The sequence below is a fragment of the Lipotes vexillifer genome, unplaced genomic scaffold (genome assembly GCF_000442215.2).
Source record: "Lipotes vexillifer unplaced genomic scaffold, Lipotes_vexillifer_v1.1 scaffold1345, whole genome shotgun sequence".
Classification (NCBI taxonomy): Eukaryota; Metazoa; Chordata; class Mammalia; order Artiodactyla; family Lipotidae; genus Lipotes; species Lipotes vexillifer.
Window position 1 is genome coordinate 286,864 of NW_006799741.1, and position 22,763 is coordinate 309,626.

The 22,763-nt window shown below is 39.2% G+C and overlaps 1 protein-coding gene across 2 annotated transcripts in view; it reads left to right on the forward strand.

Moving 5' to 3' along the window:
• The window catches only part of LOC103074585 (multidrug resistance-associated protein 4), a 216,787-nt gene that overhangs the window by 173,240 nt on the left and 20,784 nt on the right, over positions 1-22,763 (forward strand). For both annotated transcript variants that reach the window (XM_007471944.1, XM_007471945.1), the window contains 4 exons: positions 85-185; positions 1,251-1,442; positions 6,279-6,434; positions 21,623-21,712. In XM_007471944.1, the coding sequence (XP_007472006.1) occupies positions 85-185; positions 1,251-1,442; positions 6,279-6,434; positions 21,623-21,712 (539 nt within the window). The remainder of the gene's footprint in view (positions 1-84; positions 186-1,250; positions 1,443-6,278; positions 6,435-21,622; positions 21,713-22,763) is intronic.

Consider the following 22,763-nt stretch of genomic DNA (forward strand, 5'->3'; position numbering starts at 1 on the left):
AGAAGTCTTGGTACAGAGACAGTAGGATCCCAACTCAGGGTTAAGAATGGAACTAAGTTATTTCCTTTCTTCTTCCTCATTTAGCTTTGGATGCCGGGCAGGTTGGCCTGGCGCTGTCCTATGCCCTTACGCTCATGGGGATGTTCCAGTGGTGCGTAAGGCAAAGTGCCGAAGTTGAAAATATGGTAACATTTACCTTTTAGCCTCTTCAGGTCTCCTTGTCATTACATCACATAAAGGCAATTCTTATGTAAAAAAAAATCTTAAAACTTTTCTTTTTTTTTTTACATCATAGCTAACAGGGTTTGTTAGATCCTTCCTCCATCTGTTTACAATTTATTTAAAATAAAATATATACATCTTTTTCTCAGTCTTATGTATGCCATGTCAGCAGGTTTTATATTCATCACAAGCTGTCTTCAAATATAATAAATGTCTCTGTAGGAGGGAGGTTCTGAAATCCTGGAGAAGATATAAGCTAGGGTAATTCCTCATTCCTGGTGAAAGGAGAATTTAGTATTTTGAGGTTTATTTGTTTAATTCATTTAATTTAATTATTGCCCACCCTCCCCATTTGAGAATTTTTCCTTGTATGTGTTGAACACCTGAATTTATTGGTGCCCCTTCTCTCTGAATGTACTATCAAGTTATAGTTGTTTAGAAGGCCTTAGTCAATATGTAAATTCTCTGCTGTTTCGAATATTTTCAATTCCTCCTAAAGGGGGAAAATTCTCTGCTGTTTCGAATATTTTCAATTCCTCCTAAAGGGGGAAAAATGATGAAAATGAAACTTTTCTATTTCGCTCTCTAACAGAGAAGAAAGTAACTAATTATTAAAATGAGGTGTACTGACTATGCATTTCTATTCATCTATAACAGATGACCCTTCTGTAGCAAAATGCTACTGGTGGGCATCCATACATATTCTTTTCATTGACAAAATTCTCTGTTTTTTAAAATTCATATGCAAAAATTAGATCAGTGAAATCATAGTATCCATTTCTCTAGTTCTTTTTGTTTTAATATAATGTTGAAGAAAGTAGCCGTAATAAAAGTGTTACAAGACAATGAACAAGTTTACAAATCATCAGTGTCCACATCAAACTACTACCTCTGTCTTTTGCTGGTGTTAAGACCTCAGATATAAAAGCAAATATAATGATATAAATGCAGAGCATCTCATTCACAGTCTTTGAACATCCATAAACAAGACCCTCCGTTCCTAACTCGTGCGATGTCCTATCTTTCAGATGATTTCAGTAGAAAGGGTGATTGAATATACAGATCTGGAAAAAGAAGCACCCTGGGAATACCAGAAACGCCCACCACCGTCCTGGCCCCAGGAAGGAGTGGTCGTCTTTGACAATGTGAACTTCTCGTACAGCTTAGATGGGCCTCTGGTATTGAAGCACCTGACAGCACTCATTAAATCAAGAGAAAAGGTTTGTCTTAGCCATTTGCCTCTTTTTTTGTTGCTGTGTGGATGCTGATTAGATCAGTCCCTCAGGCAGGACCAGGGCAAGCTCTTGGAAAAGAGGCTAAATGAGAACAGACATGGTGGCAGGAAGCTCCCCGCACCTGCCCCTCCAGCTTCAAGTCCTGATGTACATACACCCCCTGCACTCGGGTCGCGTGTAGGTTCTCCCAGTGTATCATGTCCTCCCTGCTTCCAGTGTGCACGCCGCCCCTTGACCTCAGAGACCCTTCCCTTCCATCATGTGGCTGGTGATAAGTCTCCTCATTTTCTGAGTCAACTCTCATTCGTCTGCTTCTCTGAGACCCTCTATTCTTCCTCAGCGTCTTGTACATGATGAAAGTAACAGATGAATGGGTAAGCAAATGTGCTATATCCTTAACAATGAAATATTATTCAGCCTTAAAAAGGAGTAAAATTCCAATCTATGAATAAACCTTGAGGACATCAGGTTAAATGAAATAAGTTAGACATAAAGGGAACAAATACTGTGTGATTCCACTTAGATGAAATATGATTTAGTCTTAAAAGGAATAAAATTCCAACTTATGGATAAACCTTGAGGACAACAGGTTAAATGAAATAAGTCAGACATAAAGGGAACAAATACTATGTGATTCCACTTATATGAGGTTCCTAGAGTAGTCATATCCATGAAGCCAGAAAGTAGGATGGTGGTCACCAGAGACTGGGTAAGCGGAATTGGGTGTTGTTGTTTAATGGGTACAGAGTTTCTTTGTTATAAGGGAGAAAATATTCTGGAGGGACAAGAATATGAATGTACTTATCACTAAACTGTCCACTTAAAAATGGTTCAGTTGGTAAATTTTATGTTATTTGTATTTGACCACAATTAACTGGTGGCATCTGTGGCATGCTTTGTAATGGTGGGTCTGTATCTCACAGAACCCTGAGGCTCCTTAAGATCAGAGAGCATCTTGTTTTCATCTCTTGTTCCCCCAAAATTGGCATTCTACAGGGCACAGAGAGGGTGCTGAGGGACTGCTGGCTGGGAGAGTGAGTAACATGCACAGGTGTGAGCAACCAGTAACCAAAATACACACACAAGACAACTGTGTAAACAACTGATTACCTAGAGTGTTAAATACTTTAAGAACTGCTCTTTAAAACTCTTTCCACCACAGACCCATCTAGTGGACTATAGCCATAATTTAATGAATGATACCCTTGTGATGGGAAAGAATATTCAACTTAATGCCCAAATGATACCCAGGGAGCAGCTTCAGTTAGTCACACGGCAAAAGCTGGCTTCTAATTATTTCCAGTTTCACCGTAGGTTGGGAAGGAGGTGAGGATTGCTGTGTCGAGAAAACATTCACTGCAGCTCTTGATGCAGTCCTGTCCCTGAGAACTCTGTAGGTGATGTTTGCTTACTCACCGACAATGTGTCCATCATATTTCCTGTTTGATACATAATTTTGTTAATTTGCACGTCTTAATTCATATTTTCTGGCTTTTGGGGAAATTTATCTAAGAAACTCTACAGTAGAACTTAGGAACATAACATATGTGTATTCTTCTATCTTAAAATCCCCAAGTCATAGGATTAGCTGAGCTTGAAAATGTTTGTGGGAAAATTGAATCTGGAGACAGAATTAATAACTGTAGTAACGTGACTTTTTATTTGTGTCTTGATCCACTCACAGTATCACCATTAGCTCCATTTCTGTGTTTGGAGATTATACCTGGGTAGAATAGTCATGAAGCCATTTCACTCCGTCTGTGTACATCCCAGCTTCCCTCTCCTTCACACCTGCCCCAGACCCCATTGCTCTGGGACACCCCTTTGGTGTTGGATTTGATTGAGAGAGGCTGCTGCAGGGGAGGATGTGGGAGTGAGCCAGGCCAGCAGAAGTGGAGCTTTATTCTCTTTCCATCCTTTCCTCTGCTGTCCCAATTTCTGGAAGTTCGAGTAAATGGGAAAAATTAATAGGCACTATGCAGGTTTCTAATTCATGGAAGAAATAGCAAGTAAAAATAAAGACCCAAAATGAGGTAAATAGCACCCTAGGCTTCCTGGTTAGATTCTGAACACTGGATGCATTTTTCATTTAGATGATTTTGTGGTTGATTTGATCATTTTAGAGAGCACTGGGCCATTTTCAAGCCTTTTCCAGCTCTAGAGGTGGATTGATTTTGGTTTGTTATTTTTTTTTCTTGCTCAGAGCTATTACTTGAATAATACATCCTTACAGATGCTTACTAGACCTTGCTATAATGTACAAAAATATCAGTTTGCTACATTTTCTCCTCTTTTACATAATATTTCCTCGGCAACCCCTCCCCTCACTCCCAGATTGTCCCACTTCCCCTGCAGGCTTCCTAATTCCTTGTGACTCAGACTGTGGTGCCCGGGCCAGCAGCACCTGCATTGCCTGGAGCATCTTAGAAATGCAGAATCTCAGGCCCACCCAGACCTACTGACTCGCCATCACTTTTGAGGGAGACCTCCCAGTAAAGATTTTCTCTAAGTGTCTTTGCCTTTAGGAATGTAAACTTAACTGGTAATGGTGACACTGTCCTCAGGCAATTGGTAAAACCCTTTGGTGACCTGGAAAAGACTTTCAGATTATAGTTTTGATAACTGAATGGTAGAAATAGCCTAAGCCGTGTTTTCTTTGAGTTGCTTTTTTCTTACTTTCCTCACTGGAGTGTTGTACTTCCATTCCTGTGGCCATAAGCAGCCTTCGGTGCCACTGCCATATCTACGCCGTTTACCGGGAGTCTACAAATGTTCCAGTTTGCACAGATGGATCAGTTTCAGTACAGCTAATAGCATAGGAATATACACACATTCTCATAGACACAGTTCTCACCTGTGTTCTGATGTGTGCTGATTTACATATGAGAACACCCAGAAATACAGGCATACCGCTGTTTCTTTGGGGGTTTTTGCGTGTGTGCGTGTGTTTTTTTTTTTTTTCAAATAACAAGTCGAACATTTGTTGCAACCCGGCATTGAGTATGTCCATCAGCACCATTTTTCCTACAACATTTGCTCACTTCGTGTCTCTTTGTCACAGTTTGGTAATTTTTGCAATATTTTAAACCTTTTCATTATAATTATATTTGTTATGGTGAGCTGTGATCAGTGTTCTTAAGCTTACTACAACCCAGTGAAGGCCCAGGTGATGGTTAGCCTTTTTTAGCAGTAAAGTATTGGACATTAAGTATGTACATTCTTTTTTAGGCATAATTCTGTTGTACATTTAGTATGCTACAGTATAGTGTAAACATAACTTTTGTATGCACAGAGGAAGAAAAATATTCACATGACTTGCTTTATTTTGTGATATTCCCATTTTTGTGGTGGTCTGGAACCAAATCCATAGTATATTCAAAGTCTGCGTGTACACAGAACAAATGACCCATATGTATATATACCCTCTAGGACCTGCTTATATGCAGAAAATGTCCCATCTATATTATATAAATTAGGATTTACCATATCATACAAAATGGCTACAAATGTAAATCAACTAAAGCCACTTTTCTTTCAGTTAATCTCTATAAAGATAAATTTTTTTTTGAAATTTGATTATTGTTTTTACAGACTAAGATTCGAAACTTTGGAGGTATTTAATGAGAAAATATATCAAGTTACCGTCGTATAATCAGTGCTCAGAGGGGTTTAGTTCTTCTCTGTTTAAAGCCATGAGTTTTTAAAATTTACTGAATTAATTTACAAATGATTGAAAGCATATCTTAGGCCCCCATCTGTATTTAGATTTATAAATAGAGATGAAATCACCTCTTGGGAAGCTCCCACCAGGGAATTTGTAGTTGGGAAGCTCATTGGTTTAAAAAAAAAAAAAAAGGCCAGTTTCTGCATACATGTTTGAATTCAGACAGCTAAAATCCAGTTTTTACAGTACAGTTTCATTCCTAACCAGCGTTTTACCTGCATTATATTGATTCTTTGATCTTATTGTTAATGCACTTAATTTCTCTCTGCTTTGATTTTAATAACTTGACCGATACATGACATGTATCTTTCCAAGGTTTAATTAGAAGTATTAATTGGTTTGTAAAATGCCTTTTGAAGTGTTCAGATGAAAGGTCCCATATAAATAGCAAATGTTATTTGTGGTGTTGTTGTTGGTCTCATTATGTGTATCTTGCCTACTGGGTACTGCCTTTTAAGACACTGAGACCTGCATTTTACAATTTTAAGGTGTTTCCTTTCAAGATAAAGCATTATTAAGGTATTTCTTATCAGGAAGTGATTTTGTTTTTCTGCCAAAGAATACTTCCTCTTAAATGATAGAATCTGGGATCCTGAATTCTTGTTTGTGTATAAGACTTCTTACTTGACTTGTTGACATCTCTGTAAAATTGCTCACATAATTCTCAATGTTCAGAATAGCCAGACACTAGGAATACGACTCATTTAAAAGCTGACTGCTAATTGACCACATGGGAAACTGCTGTTGTTTCACTGCCAGTAGACTGATTCTGTTATTTTTAATTCTTCCTTGGACCAGGGGGTCTTAACCGGGGATATTTGTCAATGTCTGACATTTTTGGTTGCCGCAATCTCGGGGGTGCTCCTGGTATCTAGTGGGCAGAATCCAGGGATACTGCTAAATATCCTAGAATACACAGGACATCCCCCATTCCCCAATGAAGAATTATCTTTCCCAAAATTTCAACAGTGCCACAGTTGAGAAATTTATAGACTACACTCTGTACAGAACTTTTAAAATTCATCTTCAACAACCAAGGGTTTTCCTAGGTTTGTTGCATATTGTGAATTCTTAATCCCTCCTGTATCTGTTTACAGGTTGGCATTGTGGGAAGAACAGGAGCTGGAAAAAGTTCCCTCATTGCTGCCCTTTTTAGACTGTCAGAACCTGAAGGTAAAATTTGGATTGATAAGATCTTGACAACCGAAATTGGACTTCACGATTTAAGGAAGAAAATGTCAATCATACCTCAGGTATGCACTTCAGAGCATTGACACATATTCTTTCAATACGGCACCTAAATTTAATGTCTTTCAATTTGATTGTTTTTTTTAAAATTGTATGAAACTGTTGATCCTTTTTCCCCCCAACAGAGCATATTTTTATGCTCTGTTTTATACATCAATCCCAATCCCCCAATTCATCCCACCACCATGCCCACCCCCTGCCGCTTTCCCCCTTGGTGTCCATATGTTTGTTCTCTACATCTGTGTCTCAATTTCTGCCTTGCAAACCAGTTCATCTGTACCATTTTTCTAGGTTCCACGTATATGCGTTAATATACAGTATTTGTTTTTCTCTTTCTGACTTACTTCACTCTGTATGACAGTCTCTAGATCCATCCACGTCTGTACAAACGACCCAATTTCGTTCCTTTTTATGGCTGAGTAATATTCCATTGTATATATGTACCACATCTTCTTTATCCATTCGTCCGTCGATGGGCATTTAGGTTACTTCCATGACCTGGGTATTGTAAATAGTGCTGCAATGAACATTGGGGTGCATGTGTCATTTTGGATTATGGTTTTCTCTGGGTATATGCCCAGTAGTGGGATTGCTGGGTCATATGGTAATTCTATTTTTAGTTTTTTAAGGAACCTCCATACTGTTCTCCGTAGTGGCTGTTTCAATTTACACAACAGTGCAAGAGGGTTCCCTTTTCTCCAAACTCTCTCCAGCATTTGTTGTTTGTAGATTTTCCAATGATGCCCATTCTAACTGGTGTGACATGTTACCACATTGTAGTTTTAATTTGCATTTCTCTAATGATTAGTGATGTTGAGCATCCTTTCATGTGTTTGTTGGCAATCTGTATGTCTTCTTTGGAGAAATATCTATTTAAGTCTTCTGCCCATTTTTGGATTGGGTTGTTTTTTTAATATTGAGCTGCATGGGCTGTTTATATGTTTTGGAAATTAATCCTTTGTCTGTTGATTCATTTGCAAATATTTTCTCCCATTCTGAGGATTGTCTTTTCGTCTTGTTTATAGTTTCCTTTGCCATGCAAAAGTTTTGAAGTTTCATTAGGTCCCATGTGTTTATTTTTGTTTTTATTTCCATTACTCTAGGAGGTGGATCAAAAAAGATCTTGCTGTGATTTATGTCAAAGAGTGTTCTTCCTATGTTTTCCTCTAAGAGTTTTATAGTGTCCAGTCTTACATTTAGGTCTCGAATCCATTTTGAGTTTATTTTTCTGTATGGTGTTAGGAAGTGTTCAAATTTCATTCTTTTGCATGTAGCTGTCCAGTTTTCCCAGCACCACTTATTGAAGAGGCTGTGTTTTCTCCATTGTATATCCCTGCCTCCTTTGTCATAGATTAGTTGACCATAGGTGCGTGCATTTATCTCTGGGCTTTCTGTCTTGTTCCATTGATCTGTGTTTCTGTTTTTGTGCCAGTACCATATTGTCTTGATTACTGTAGCTTTGTAGTATAGTCCAAAGTGAGGGAGTCTGATTTCTCCAGCTCCATTTTTTTCCCTCAAGACTGCTTTGGCTATTTGGGGTCTTCTGTGCCTCCACACAAATTTTAACATTTTTTGTTCTAGTTCCATAAAAAATGCCATTGGTAATTTGATAGGGATTGCATTGAATCTGTAGATTGCTTTGGGTAGTATAGTCATTTTCACAATGTTGATTCTTCCAATCCAAGAACATGGTATATCTCTCCATCTGTTGGTATCATCTTTAATTTCTTTCATCACTGTCTTATACTTTTCTGCATACAGGTCTCCCTAGGTAGGTTTATTCCTAGGTATTTTATTCTTTTTATGGGAGTGTTTCATTAATTTCTCTTTCAGATTTTTCATTATTAGTGTATAGGAATGCAAGAGACTTCTGTGCATTAATTTTGTATCCTGCAACTACCACATTCATTGATTATCTCTAGTAGTTTCCTGGTGGCATCTTAAGGATTCTCTGTGTATGCTATCATGTCATCTGCAAACATTGACAGTTTTACTTCTTCTTTTCCAATTTGCATTCTTTTTTTTTTTTTTGGTGGTACGTGGGCCTCTCACTGTTGTGGCCTCTCCTGTTGCAGAGCACAGGCTCAGCGGCCATGGCTCACGGGCCCAGCCGCTCCGCGGCATGTGGGATCTTCCCGGACCAGCGCACGAGCCCGTGTCCCCTGCATCGGTAGGCGGACTCTCAACCACTGCGCCACCAGGGAAGCCCACGATTTGTATTCTTTTTGTTTCTTTTTCTTCTCTGATTGCCATGGCTAGGACTTCCAACACTACGTTGAATAATAGTGGTGAGAGTGGACATCCTTGTCTTCTTCCTGATCTTAGAGGAAATGCTTTCAGTTTTTCACCGTTGAGAATGATGTTTGCTGTGGGTTTGTCATAGATGGCCTTTATTATGTTGAGGTAGGTTCCCTCTATGCCCACTTTCTGGAGAGTTTTTAATATAAATGGGTGTTGAATTTTGTCAAAAGCTTTTTCTGCATCTATTGAGATAATCATATGGTTTTTATTCTTCAATTTGTTAATATGGTGTATCACATTGATTGATTTGCATATATTGACAAATCCTTGCATCCCTGGGATAAATCCCACTTGATCATGGTGTATGATCCTTTTAATGTGTTGTTGGATTCTGTTTGCTAGTAGTTTGTTGAGGATTTTTGCATCTATATTCATCAGTGATATTGGTCTGTAATTTTCTTTTTTTGTAGTATCTTTGTCTGGTTTTGGTATCAGGGTGATGGTGGCCTCATAGAATGAGTTTGGGAGTGTTCCTTCCTCTGCAATTTTTTGGAAGAGTTGGAGAAGGATGGATGTTAGCTCTTCTCTGAATGTTTGATAGAATTCACCCGGGAAGCCATCTGGTCCTGGGCTTTTGTTTGTTGGAAGATTTTTAATCACAGTTTCAATTTCATTACTTGTGATTGGTCTGTTCATATTTTCTGTTCTTCCTGGTGCAGTCTTGGAAGGTTATACCTTTCTAAGAATTTGTCCATTTCTTCCAGGTTGCCCATTTTATTGGCATACAGTTGCTTGTAGTAGTTTCTTAGGATACTTTGTATTTCTGCAGTGTCTGTTGTTACTTCTCTTTTTTCATTTCTAATTTTATTGATTTGAGTCCTCTCCCTCTTTTTCTTAATGCCTCTGGGTAGTGGTTTATCAGTTTTGTTTATCTTCTCAAAGAACCAGCTTTTAGTTTTATTGATCTTTGCTCTTGTTTTCTTTTTTCCTATTGCATTTATTTCTGCTCTGATCTTTATGAATTCTTTCCTTCTGCTAACTTTGGGTTTTGTTTTTTCTTCTTTTCTCTAGTTCCTTTAGGTGTAAGGTTAGATTGTTTATTTCAGATTTTTCTTGTTTCTTGAGGTAGGCTTGTATCGCTATAAACTTCCCTCTTAGAACTGCTTTTGCAGCATCCCATAGGTTTTGGATCGTCGTGTTTTCATTGTCATTTGTCTCTAGGTATTTTTTGATTTCCTCTTTGATTTCTTCAGTGATCTCTTGCTTATTTAGTAACGTATTGTTTAGCCTCCATGTGTTTGTGTTTTTTACGTTTTTTTCCCTTGTAATTCATTTCTAATCTCATAGTGTTGTGGTCAGAAAAGATGCTTGATATGATTTCAATTTTCTTAAATTTATCGACGCTTGATTTGTGACCCAAGATGTGATCTATCCTGGAGAATGTTCTGTTCGCACTTGAGAAGAAAGTGTAGTCTGCTGTTTTTGGATGGAATGTCCTACAAATGTCAATTAAATCTATCTGGTCTATTGTGTCATTTAAAGCTTCTGTTTCCTTATTTATTTTCATTTTGGATGATCTGTCCATTGGTGTAAGTGAGGTGTTAAAGTGCCCCACTATTATTGTGTTACTGTCGATTTCCTCTTTTATAGCTGTTAGCAGTTGCCTTATATATTTAGGTGCTCCTATGTTGGGTGCATATATATTTATAATTGTTATATCTTCTTCTTGGATTGATCCCTTGATCATTATGTAGTGTCCTTCCTTGTCTCTTGTAACATTCTTTATTTAAAAGTCTATTTTATCTGATATGAGTTTGTTTTTTTTTTTTTTTTTTTTTTTTTTTTTTGTGGTATGCGGGCCTCTCACTGTTGTGGCCTCTCCCGTTGCAGAACACAGGTTCCGGACGCGCAGGCTCAGCGGCCATGGCTCACAGGCCTAGCCGCTCCACAACATGCGGGATCTTCCTGGACCGGGGCACGAACCCATGTCCCCTGCATCAGCAGGGAGACTCTCAACCACTGTGCCACCAGGGACGCCCCTGCAGCTTTCTTTTGATTTCCATTTGCCTGGAATATCTTTTTCCATTCCCTCACTTTCAGTCTGTATGTGTCCCTATGTTTGAAGTGGGTCTCTTGTAGACAACATGTATATGGGTCTTGTTTTTGTATCCATTCAGCAAACCTGTGTCTTTTGGTTGGAGAAGTTAATCCCTTCTCGTTTAAGGTAATTATAGATATGTATGTTCCTATGACCATTTTCTTAATTGTTTTGGGTTTGTTTTTGTAGGGCCGTTTCTTCTCTTGTGTTTCCCACTTAGAGAAGTTCCTTTAGCATTTGCTGTAGAGCTGGTTTTGTGGTGCTTAATTCTCTTAGCTTTTGCTTGTCTGTAAAGCTTTTGATTTCTCCATCAAATCTGAATGGGATCCTTGCTGGGTAGAGTAATCTTGGTTGTAGGTTCTTCCCTGTCATCACTTAAAGTATATCATGCCACTCCCTTCTGGCTTGTAGAGTTTCTGCTGAGAAATCAGCTGTTAACCTTATGGGAGTTCCCTTGTATGTTATTTGTCGTTTTTCCCTTTCCACTTACAATAATTTTTCTTTGTCTTTGATTTTTCCCAATTTGATTACTATGTGTCTCAGTGTGTTTCTTCTTGGGTTTATACTGTACGGGACTCTCTGTGCTTCCTGGACTTGAGTGACTATTTCCTTGCCCATGTTAGGGAAGTTTTCGACTATAATCTCTTCAGGTATTTTCTCAGGTCCTTTCTCTCTCTTCTCCCATAATGTGAATGTTGTGTTCAATGTTGTCCCAGAGGTCTCTTAGGCTGTCTTCATTTCTTTTCATTCTTTTTTCTTTAGTCTGTTCCACAGCAGTGAATTCCACCATTCTGTCTTTCCGGTCACTTATCCGTTCTTCTGCCTCAGTTATTCTGCTATTGATTCCTTCTAGTGTAGTTTTCGTTTCAGTTATTGCATTGTTCATCTCTGTTTGTTTGTTCTTTAATTCTTCTAAGTCTTTGTTAAACATTTCTTGCATCTTCTCGATCTTTACCTCCATTCTTTTTCCGAGGTCCTGGATCATCTTCACTATCATTATTCTGAATTCTTTTTCTGGAAGGTTGCCTATCTCCACTTCATTTAGTTGTTTTTCTGGGGTTTTATCTTGTTCCTTCGTCTGGTACATAGCCCCCTGCCATTTCATTTTGTCTACATTTCTATGACTGTGGTTTTTGTTCCACAGGCTGCAGGATGGTGGTTCTTCTTGCTTTTGCTGTGTGCTCTCTGGTGGATGAGGCTATCTAAGAGGCTTGTGCAAGTTTCCTGATGGGAGGGACTGGTGATGGGTAGAGCTGACTGTTGCTCTGGTGGGCAGAGCTCAGTAAAACTTTAATCTGCTTGTCTGCTGATGGGTGGGGCTGGGTACCCTCCCTGTTGGTTGTTTGGCCTGAGGCAATCCAACACTGGAGCCTACCTGGGCTCTTTGGTGGGGTTAATGACAGACTCTGGGAGGACTCACGCCAAGGAGTACTTCCCAGAACTTCTGCTGCCAGTGTCCTTGTCCCCATGGTGAGCCACAGCCACCCCGCACCTCTGCAGGAGACCCTCCAACACTAGCAGGTAGGTCTGGTTCAGTCTCCTATGGGGTCACTGCTCCTTCCCCTGGGTCCCGATGCACACACTACTTTGTGTGTGCCCTCCAAGAGTGGAGTCTGTTTCCACCAGTCCTGTAGAAGTCCTGCGATCAAACCCCACAAGGCTTCAAAGTCTGATTCTCTAGGGATTCCTCCTCCTGTTGCCAGACCCCCAGGTTGGGAAGCCTGACGTGGGGCTCAGAACCTTCACTCCACTGGGTGGATTTCTGTGGTGTAAGTGATCTCCAATCTGTGAATCACCCACCCAGCAGTTACGGGATTTGATTTTCCTGTGATTGTGCCCTTCCTACCATCTCATTGCAGCTTCTCCTTTGTCTTTGGATGTGGGGTATCTTTTTTGGTGAGTTCCAGTGTCTTCATGTCAATGATTGTCCAGCAGCTAGTTGTGATTCCAGTGTTCTCAAAGAGGGAGTGAGAGCATGTCCTTTCTACTCCACCATCTTGGTTCAAGGCTGGGTTTTGTTTTGTTTTTTTTAATACTCTACAATCATCAGGCCACCAAGGGAAGCTGACTAAAACATATACCTTCTTGATGTGAGAACCACAGAGAAGGGACACGATTATAGAGCCAGGCAAATGTGCTTCCTGGAATGTGGGTATAATGAGCTCTGAAATGCCTGGTTAGTAGGAAGCATATAGAACACGGCACCCAAAGGAAGGAGAATGTGGACTTGTGTCTTATGACTGGGTTCAGGTGTTGCTACCTACCGCTGGCCTCCAAAATACCTGGAATTACTCTATGTACTTTTGAAATGAAGACAGTCCTGTTAGATCACAATGATATGCCATCTCACACCCTTTATGATGGCTGCTGTTTAAGAAAAATTAAAAACAAAAAAATAAGTGTTGGTGAGGATGTAGAAAAATGGGAATCCTTGTGCATGGCTGGTAGAATGCAGAATGATACAGTGACTGGAAAACACTGTGTAGGTTCCTGAAAAAAGTTAAACATAGAATTATTATATGATCCAACAATTCTAATTTACAATATAAACCCAAAAGAATTGAGAAGGGAATGTTACAGAGATATCTGTACATGCATGTTCATACCAGGATTATTCACATTAGCAAAGAGGTGGAATGGTATAAAGCAGAAACTAACACACCATTGTAAAGCAATTATACTCCAGTAAAGATGTAAAAAAAAAAAAAAAATAGGTGGAAGCACCCCATGGTCCATTGACAGATGGATGGATAAACAAATGTGGTATATATACAACGGACCGTTATTTGGCCTTAAAAAGAAAGCAGATTCTGACACATGCTACAGCATGGTTGCACCTTGATGACATTATGCTCAGTGAAATGAGCTAGTCACAAAGGACAAATACTACTTACTTGAAGTACATACAGTAGTCAATTCATGGGGACAAGGGGTAGAATGGTGGTTGCCAGGAGCTGCCAGGACAGGAGAGGGGGGGGGAGTGGGGAGTTGTGGGGTTTTTTGTTTGTTATTTTATTTTTTAACATCTTTATTGGAGGAGTTGTGGTTTAATGGGTACAGAGTTTCAGGTTTGCAAGATGAAAGGAGTTCTGTAGCTGGATGGTGGTGATGGCTTCAACAATGTGGAGGTATTTAATACCACTGAACTGTACACTGAAAAATGGTTAAAGTGGTAAATTTTATATGTATTTTACTGCAAGTAAAAAAAATTATGTTTATAATGATATATATGTTTTATTATATATCATTTATTATGTATATAACGGTTTCCCTTTTAGAAAAAATGGAAAGAAATTTTCAGCATGTAGAATCCCTGGATTTGAAGATTCCCTCTGGCTATTAGATTGGTGGCTTAGTGATAAATGTAGAATATAAATGATTTTAGATTCCCAACTTTTAAATTTTGATTGTACCCATCTCTGAAATGGGCCAAATGAGATTACTTTGCAGAAATAATGAGCATGTCTGTATAGTGCTTTTATGTTCTTGGATGAAAGGAATATGAAACGTGCCCTGCGTTACTTTTAATGCTTCTTAATAAGAAAAGTTGTATGCTTGTGTACATAAAAGAACTCTGTAAATAAAGAAATAACATTAGATGATTCTTGGCTCTGCCAGTAATGTATTGGAAGCACATCTGAGCAAAGACTATAAACATACCTTGACATCACCAGGTTTTGGTTCTGTTCCATCGGTTTCCACCCTACTTTTCTGAGTATGCTCTATGTATACACTCCGGAGAGTGTGCTTACAAAACAGTGCTAAGCTTTGTATCCATATAGTTAAAGATCACCAACCATTGTAAACACAGAACGCTTTTTTTTTTTTTCCACTTTATATCCCTTTGTCTCTGAGGTGCAATGCTAGTTGATTAAAGAGAGTGTTTGTGTATCGGGTCCCAGGAAATCATTCAGGAGACAGCCAGGGACAGAATGTTTAAGAGTGTAGACTGAGTGTCAACATGACCCACATTTTTATTCCTGCTTTGCCTCATACAAATGTGGGGACTTGATGTAGTCATTTGGCTTCCGAGTTTCAGTGTCCTCGCCCTTAAACTAGGTCTAGGAATTAATGTCACATGGATTTGTTGTGAAGATGTGACTGGATGAGAAAGTATTTGTGGCCCATACCTGGGTTTTGGGAACGCTCAGTCAATAGTAACTATAAATATTCTTAAGGACTGTGGCACTGGCCTTTTAGGTATTATTTCTATAAGACTAACGCATTATGGAAAGACTTTGTTCTTTTCTGTTTAATGTTTTTGTTCTTTAATTTCTGTTTATGTTTTTGCGGTCCTTGGTGATCTTCGTTACATTTATTTACTGCTTATAACATAAACCACATTATTTATATAAATTTAAAGAGTGAAGCAAAAGAAAAAAATCAACACAGTAGCAGTTTTAGGGGAAAAGCACAGCCGCGAAAAATCTACGTAATGTGTTTTCTCCAAGGAACAAGAGGAAAGAATATTACTTTCTTTTTTCTTTTGATTTCTGGCTCCCCTCCTACCAGGTTCTTTCCTGACTACCACCCTGTACCCCACTCATACTTTCCAGTCCTCCACCAAGACCTCCGGCATTTTCTCTCAGTCCTCCCCACGTTCTCGACTGTTTTCTTCCTCTCCTTGAGGACAGGGACTGTGTCTCTCGTTTCTGTTGCTCTAGTGCTTGGTGCAGGCCCTGACAAGTTGCACAAAGTTTTAATAAGAATTCCTAACATTTGTGGAATCCTTAACACATTTTAGCCTCTTTCTCTACCATCTCCCACTTAGTTCTCACAATTTTCTAGTTATCCTCATCTGCCAGATTTAAAAACTGAGGCACTGTGAGCTTAACCCACTTATCAAGTAAGCGGCAGAGCCTGTATTCAAATTTATTTTAGGGAGTTTCTCAACTCCAGACCCTGAGCAGCTAACCACTCTGTGGACGACTTCAACGTGCTATTGACTGCAGTCACAGTAGAACTGGTTTGTATCATGATTTCATGTACACACACACACACACACACACCACACACACACACACACACACACACACATGCACACGGGAATAAAAATTTCAAAAAGTATTATTTCTCTTGTGCTCTGCACTCTAATATTTTCTATTATATCCCTTCTATTCTAGTTAATATGAATGATAAAATGATGGCCACAAGGCACAAAATGGACTTCCTGATCCATTGGATGCACCTGCAGTTTGACAAATACCACCCCTCACTGTCCCCCTGTTGGGCTGGGCTCCTGGTCATTGTTAGCATTACGCCAGGAGCTTCACTGTTGTTCCAGATCCTCACAGGAGCCCTGCAGCGTTATCCCCATTTTACAGTAAGGCGAACTGAGTCTTGGGAAGATTAGTAACTTACCCTGAGTCTAATTGCTAATAAGCAGTAGAATCAGAACTGTCTGACTGCAAATACATATATGTATATTTCAGTATATGTGTGTTGTACTGAATGATGTTTTCGTTTGATATTTTACCCATTTTTTTTACTACCACCCCACTAAAAAGGATTCCCCAAACCATCACAAAAGTTAACAAGTGCAGAATAGAGCTGAAAGACACTCCTCCTAGTGCTATGTCCCTCTTTCGGACAATATCAATTTAGAAAGACATTTATTCATTTATATGTCATGGGGTAATAATATGTTTCAGGAGACGATACTCAAAATCTTAACTGCAAAAAGCTTGCAGCCCTCTTCTTCTAAAATGCATAGGAAGAAGTGTTGCTTATGTCTGAGCACCGTAATTTAGGGAACGTTAGAAACTGTGAGCAGATTCTGCAGATTCAGGGAGCCCAGTCCTGCTTCTTTGAGTTGCTCTGCTTTGGTGGGCCAGGCCCACATCGTCTGCCCTGGCTCCCTGCTCTCTGTGACCCTGGGTGCAGCAGCGGGCTTCTGGGGTGATCTCTCTCTCCCAGGCTCATCCCCATTACTATTGACCTCACTGTGAACAGGTTAGAATTGGAGGAGATGCCATAGTACCGAGACCTGCATAGGAACCAGAGGCAGGGGAGTGGTGACATAGACAATCAACCCTTGAGTCCTGGATGGAACTTTCAAAAACAAATACTATATTCTTAGTAAGGTGCTCCTCAGTTTGTGTTCACAGTTTCAGGAATAAGCAAAAAAATGAAAGTACTTCCAAAATAATTTCCTTAAACAGAACAGGTAGCGGAAATGTATGTGGCATTTGTGCTCACCACCTGAAGTAATTAAGTATGTTCCCCAGAAAGAACACCAAGGTGAGATTATATTCAGGGAGCAGATTGCTTATGTGAAAGGATCTGGAAAAACGGACTTCAGAACCTCTTTGGATGATCTCTACACCTAGAGCCCTTTGTCCTATTGGCACAAAGAAAATGTTTTTAGTTGAAGAGGGCTTCCATGCAAATTCAGTATTTATGATCGCAGCCCAAGGGTTGACACAGATCAGCAGCCAACATCGTTATCATGATTAAACAGATTCATTTTTTATATTTAAAAGTTATCTTTTCTCAATCAAATCAACAGCTAGGTATTTTTTAATACAGTCCACTCAACTCTTTTGGTATTTCTGTTCCCTGAGCTTTCTTCAGTAGGTTGAAGATCGTGAACCAGAGCTGTCTCTCTGACTTCTCGCTGATTACCTGGTTTTCTTTCCCTTTTTCTCTTGTTGAGAACAAAACTGAAAGAGAGAAGAGGTGGCTATGCTCTTACTAGTAAAGAAATACAACTGGATTCTAGCCTAATGCAGTCGGCCCTTTGTTTCTGACACTGAAGTCTTCATTAAATCCCTTGGAACTGCTCCCTGGAGCCCCTGAAAGAGGACTTTACGGGACTTAAATTCTTTTTCCTTTGTTGGAGAACAATGTCCTTTTCTCCTGAATATGGATGATGATCAGTTCATTCAGAGGCTACAGGATTTAGAAAAAAAAAGGAAAAACCAAAATGTAAAGTGAGTTCAGGTGATTCTCTTATTCTTGAAACAGGGAGATGAGCTTCCCCTTAAGAAGAGTCCTCAGATTAGAAATGAGAACATAGCTTTAGGACTGGAGGAAACAGCAGCAGTAGCTACTTATTCTTTTTTTTTTTTCTTTTAAATCAAAGTATGATTGATTTACAATGTTGCATTAGTTTCAGGTGTACAGCAAAGTATACATTCAGTTTTACATATATATATTTAGCAGTAGCTACTCTATATACTTTAGTAGAGGGCAGTTTCCTGGTTTGGGACTGAAATGATTAGGGTAAGGATTGTGCTTTATCCTCCCACGTTTGTAACCGCTTGTACAGTTTTTGTCTTGGTCCCAGGGCATTTTAACCCTCTGAAGGTTGTTAGTGAGTAGGATTTCTTTGTAAGATAATGAGAGGCTTGTCTTTCAGCAGCGTATACAAAAGGTCCAGTAAGACTGCAGTTTTCAGTCTTACAGTTGTGTCGAGGGATTATCAATTTACTATATTAAATACTCTGGTGCAGAGTGGCCAATTTTGGGTTCCAAGCCTAATATGAACTCGTGTTATGTTAGTAACAAGGAAAAAATTACTACTGAATATGGCACAAAGGGTTACATGTAAAAAGTATCAACTTTAAACCTTGATGAAAAACAGGTTTGAAGCTAATGCTGCATTTAAAATACTACGTTAAACAAGAGCATCTGTTTTTGAGTGTACTGTGCCACCTCTTATTAAGTGAGGTTTAGTTGTGTCCCTTCAGAAAAAAATATTCTTAGGCTAATAAATTTAGTGTATATTTACATGAAGTTTGTATATCCTGCCATAAATCTCTACACTGAAGTGTTCTGCATGCAAACATTTTTACAACACTTAGTTATACAATTAGTTTATTAACTTCATTGCTTCGAGGTGGGTACTTTAAATAATAGTATCTATCAGAAATGATCATTAATTTGACCCTTATCTGCCCTTGCAGTATGTGTCTACTGTGAGCATTTTATTACCTTTTGTAGATAATATAACGTTTTCTTATTTGGCAAGTGGATGAAAGAAGAATGAGTAGAAACCAAAATGAACACCATGCATAAAACACATTGACATATTAAAACAGACATTGTTCACAAATTGCCTGCTGGCTTTAAAGAAAAATATAGCTTCAATCAGTTAATGTTTTAGTAAATCATTCTTTTCATTCAACAAGTTTTGACTGAAATTTTACTGATTTTGAAATATATATTGGGCATGTCATAACAAAGAGAAATATTCTTGTATAGAAAACAATTTTCTTCCATCTAGTGCTGCTAAATAAAGAAGTGAAATTTCCAAATATATCCTTTTAGACTGACAGTGCAGACTTAAGTGGGCACCCCCTTAAGGCCTACAGAGTGTCTGAGGGCTCTGTTTAAAGGTTAGCGTAATCCAAGTTCAGGCGTTGGTCAGGGGTTCAGAAATGAGGGACTCCTCTTCTGCACAGAATCCCGTTTTAGTCCCCTAGTCTTTGGAGAGACTCATGCCCTTCAAAGAGTTTCCTAAAGAGAAGGTGAGGGGAGTGACAATAGAGAGAGGCCCTGATTATGAAATAGGTGATTGAACTTTATTTATTTATTTTAATTTATTTTATTTTTGGCTGCGTTGGGTCTTGGTTGCTGCGCGTGGGCTTTCTCTAGTTGCGGCGAGCGGGGGCTACTCTTCATTGCGGTGCACAGGCTTTTCTCATTGCGGTGGCTTCTCTTGTTGTGGAGCACGGGCTCTAGGTGCTCGGGCTTCAGTAGTTGTGGCTCACGGGCTCTACAGTGCAGGCTCAGTAGTTGTGGCACATGGCGCACGGGCTTAGTTGCTCTGCGGCATGTGGGATCTTCCCGGACCAGGGATCAAACCCGTGTCCCCTGCAGTGGCAGGCGGATTCTTAACCACTGCACCACCGGGGAAGCCTGTGATTAAACTTTAAATGAGGTCCCTGTGACTGCTCTCTTGAACCACCCAAACCTCACTTCACAAACGTGCTAATACTATGAGCCCTTTGATTGTTCAAGGAAGGAAGAAAGATCTGTCTTTTAAAAAGAGAGCAATTTATTTCATAGATTAGCTTAAGTAATGACTCTGGAGTGTACTAAGAAAACCAGGTAGGCACTTCATCAAAAACTCAGACCTCTTACCGCATGTGAATTTGGTCTATGAGAAGAACCTGAAGGAAAAATTGTTCAGGTTGTACAAGCCCTGTTGGCCAAAGAAATGGTCCCGTTGTTACTATAAGCAGATACCCTCTCTCACTTCTCCCAGTTGGGCTCAATCCAATTAATTCCTAAACCTGGCCTCTTTCAGCCCCCTTATCTCCTCAAACACCAGTCCTTGAAGAGTCCCTCATTTGGGGCCTCAGAGTAGCATCCTGCCCATGGTTTAGAGCCTTCAGTGGTGCATGTGGAAAAGAGTCAAGGGAGAGGGTGGAACACTGGGGACCAGCCTCCCCTCTTCTGGCCACGTCGTTAGTGTAAACCTCACGGGCACAGATAAAAGAAGAAAAATCGCCTGGCTTTTTAGAATCTTAGAGTTGGTAATTACAAAGAATAAAAAAACCTTTTTTTATAAAACTCTGAAGTAGAATGATAGTTATTCCCCTGACGAGGAGCTTGGGTCTTGGTTTTTTCAGTTCAATTCAGTAATCATTTTGAAACATCGTACGCCCAGTGATTTCCGTGCTTTTGGAGTGTATCGGCCACTTGATCAACTTTGTGCAAAGAAAGCTGCCTTTATAATGTCTTCAGTTTGGGATTTTGCTGAGGCATGCATCTTTTCCATGGCACACCCTTGTGTTTTCAGGCATTTCTCTCTCACCAGACTTAAAACTAAGACAATAGGGAAAGTAGGTACAGGAGGCTCTCTGAGTGTCATTCTTCATGGGCAGAGAAAAGCAATGTCTGCTGTCTCCTTTCTTCTCAGGCTTTTGTGAAGTGAGGAGGAATAGTCCAGCCCCAAGACCATTGGGCTCTTCTCTGTTGCCAATAATCTTGTGCCCTGGCTTACTAGAGCCTTCCAGAAGAAAACTTAAGAGGCCTACATGAGTTTACATACAAGATTCTCTCTTGAAACCCAGCAAGAGGCATATATTTGCAGAGTAATTTCCTTGTTGTTCCTCCTGAAGCAGATGAATAGGAAGAGCTATTTAAATCAAAATAGTTTCATTATGACACAGGTCACAATGGGTTTCAGGTCATCCTGGCCTTGCAGTTAATAATGAGGTTCTGTGAGCATGTAATCCTGATGCACGGGTGAGAGAACATGGGGATCAGCTGATGCCTAATCAGAGGCCAAATCCTCATGAACCAGAGGTGCCACAGGCCCCAGTAGCTGACATTCTCTTTGCACATATGGAGATGTTCCATTCACACATGTGGAGAGATTCCCTATCCCTGAAGGCTGTTTCAGGAATGAGGAAAATATTCTAGTTCAAACGTGCAAATATTTAGCAATTCTGCTTTGAGCCACAAACTTCAACTAATCATGCTCTTGGCATTTTCCAGTATCCTACCAGGATTGGCAGTTAACTTATATAGCTCTTGATGTAACCTTCCTCAAATAATTATATCCTCTTTCCTTTTCGTTTGTTTCTGTTTAAGTAGATATTACCAGGAAGGCATTTAAAAAAAAAAAAAAATCAAACCTGTCTTTCTCTTCTTCTATTTCTTCAGGTGACACATTTCAACACTTTCTTCTGTTATTAGTGTTCAGTGGTCTGGAAGATATTTTGGAGCACATTTTATAAAATGGAAAGTTAATAGAGATAAAATTTTGTAAAGAGGCATTTGCAACCTTATTACTAATGATTATAGTGAATTTTTCTTTTGTATTTCAATTATTTTCTGTAAGCATTCGTGTAAAATGAAAATAAGCTACAGTAATAACACTCCCTATTTTGTGGCATTTAGGAACCTGTTTTATTCACTGGAACAATGAGGAAAAATCTGGATCCCTTTAATGAGCATACGGATGAGGAACTGTGGAATGCCTTAGAAGAGGTAATTTATAAAATGTAATTAATTTGTTAACATCAGTATATATGGATGGGCATTTATAGCATTGCAGGTAATTAAGGGGAGCTTATAGGTTTAACTGACTTTGTTTACCTCCTAGGAGAATACTGATGACGTGGTGCAGTTAAAATGTGTGTACTGATGATGATGAAAACCAATGACATAATGCATCATGCTTTTTAGCTTTTGCCCTAGAACCCAAAGCAACTAGATAGATTATTTTGTCCTTAGCAGAACACTAAACCAGAAGTTAAAATTATGGGTTTTAATTCTAATAGTGACCTAGTGAATTAATTATCCTAATTACCCTGCAACATTCATCTTATCCCTCTGGTCTTAGGGAACATCTACTAAGTGGATACAATGATAGTTTTTCATTATTAACTGAAAGATAATTGAAATCATACTAATAACATGCTGTGAAGTTTTAGGGAAAAAATTGTATAAAGGTGAACTATACATTTGGAATGTGATAATAATTATTAATTGGCAATCATGTCATTTTAATGCTGCAGCATGAATGCAGGTCACAGAACCCTGGCCCTTTCGCTCAGCTTTTATATGGATATGTTCACTTCTAGAGGATTTTCTCTCATTTGTGTAGTGTTTCACTTTGGACCACTTCTTTGAATTTCCTTACTCTTGCATGAAAAGGATTTTGAATGGTAGGGTGCTGTTGGTTTGTATATTTTAATACTAATTATTCTGTGCATGTGCCCTAGTTCTGAAAGTTGATTCTAAGCTACTGATGGCAGAAACTATACCTAGACTTCTAAACCATACGTGGGTTTTTAATTCCTCATACAACCTAGCGCAGTCTTTTGCTTTTAGAAAGTAAACACTTAATAAACAGTTACTGAATATTTGCTTGATCTCTTCAGAGAAGTGTGGCTTGTTTATTTTTTTAAAAAATTGCGTTTTTATTGTTGTTGTTTTTGTGTGAATCCCAGTGACCAATTGCTCACATTGTTGTTGTTTTGAATTTGTACGTTTTGTCATTTAGTGTCACCTCTCCAAGGTTAGCTGTGAAATCTGC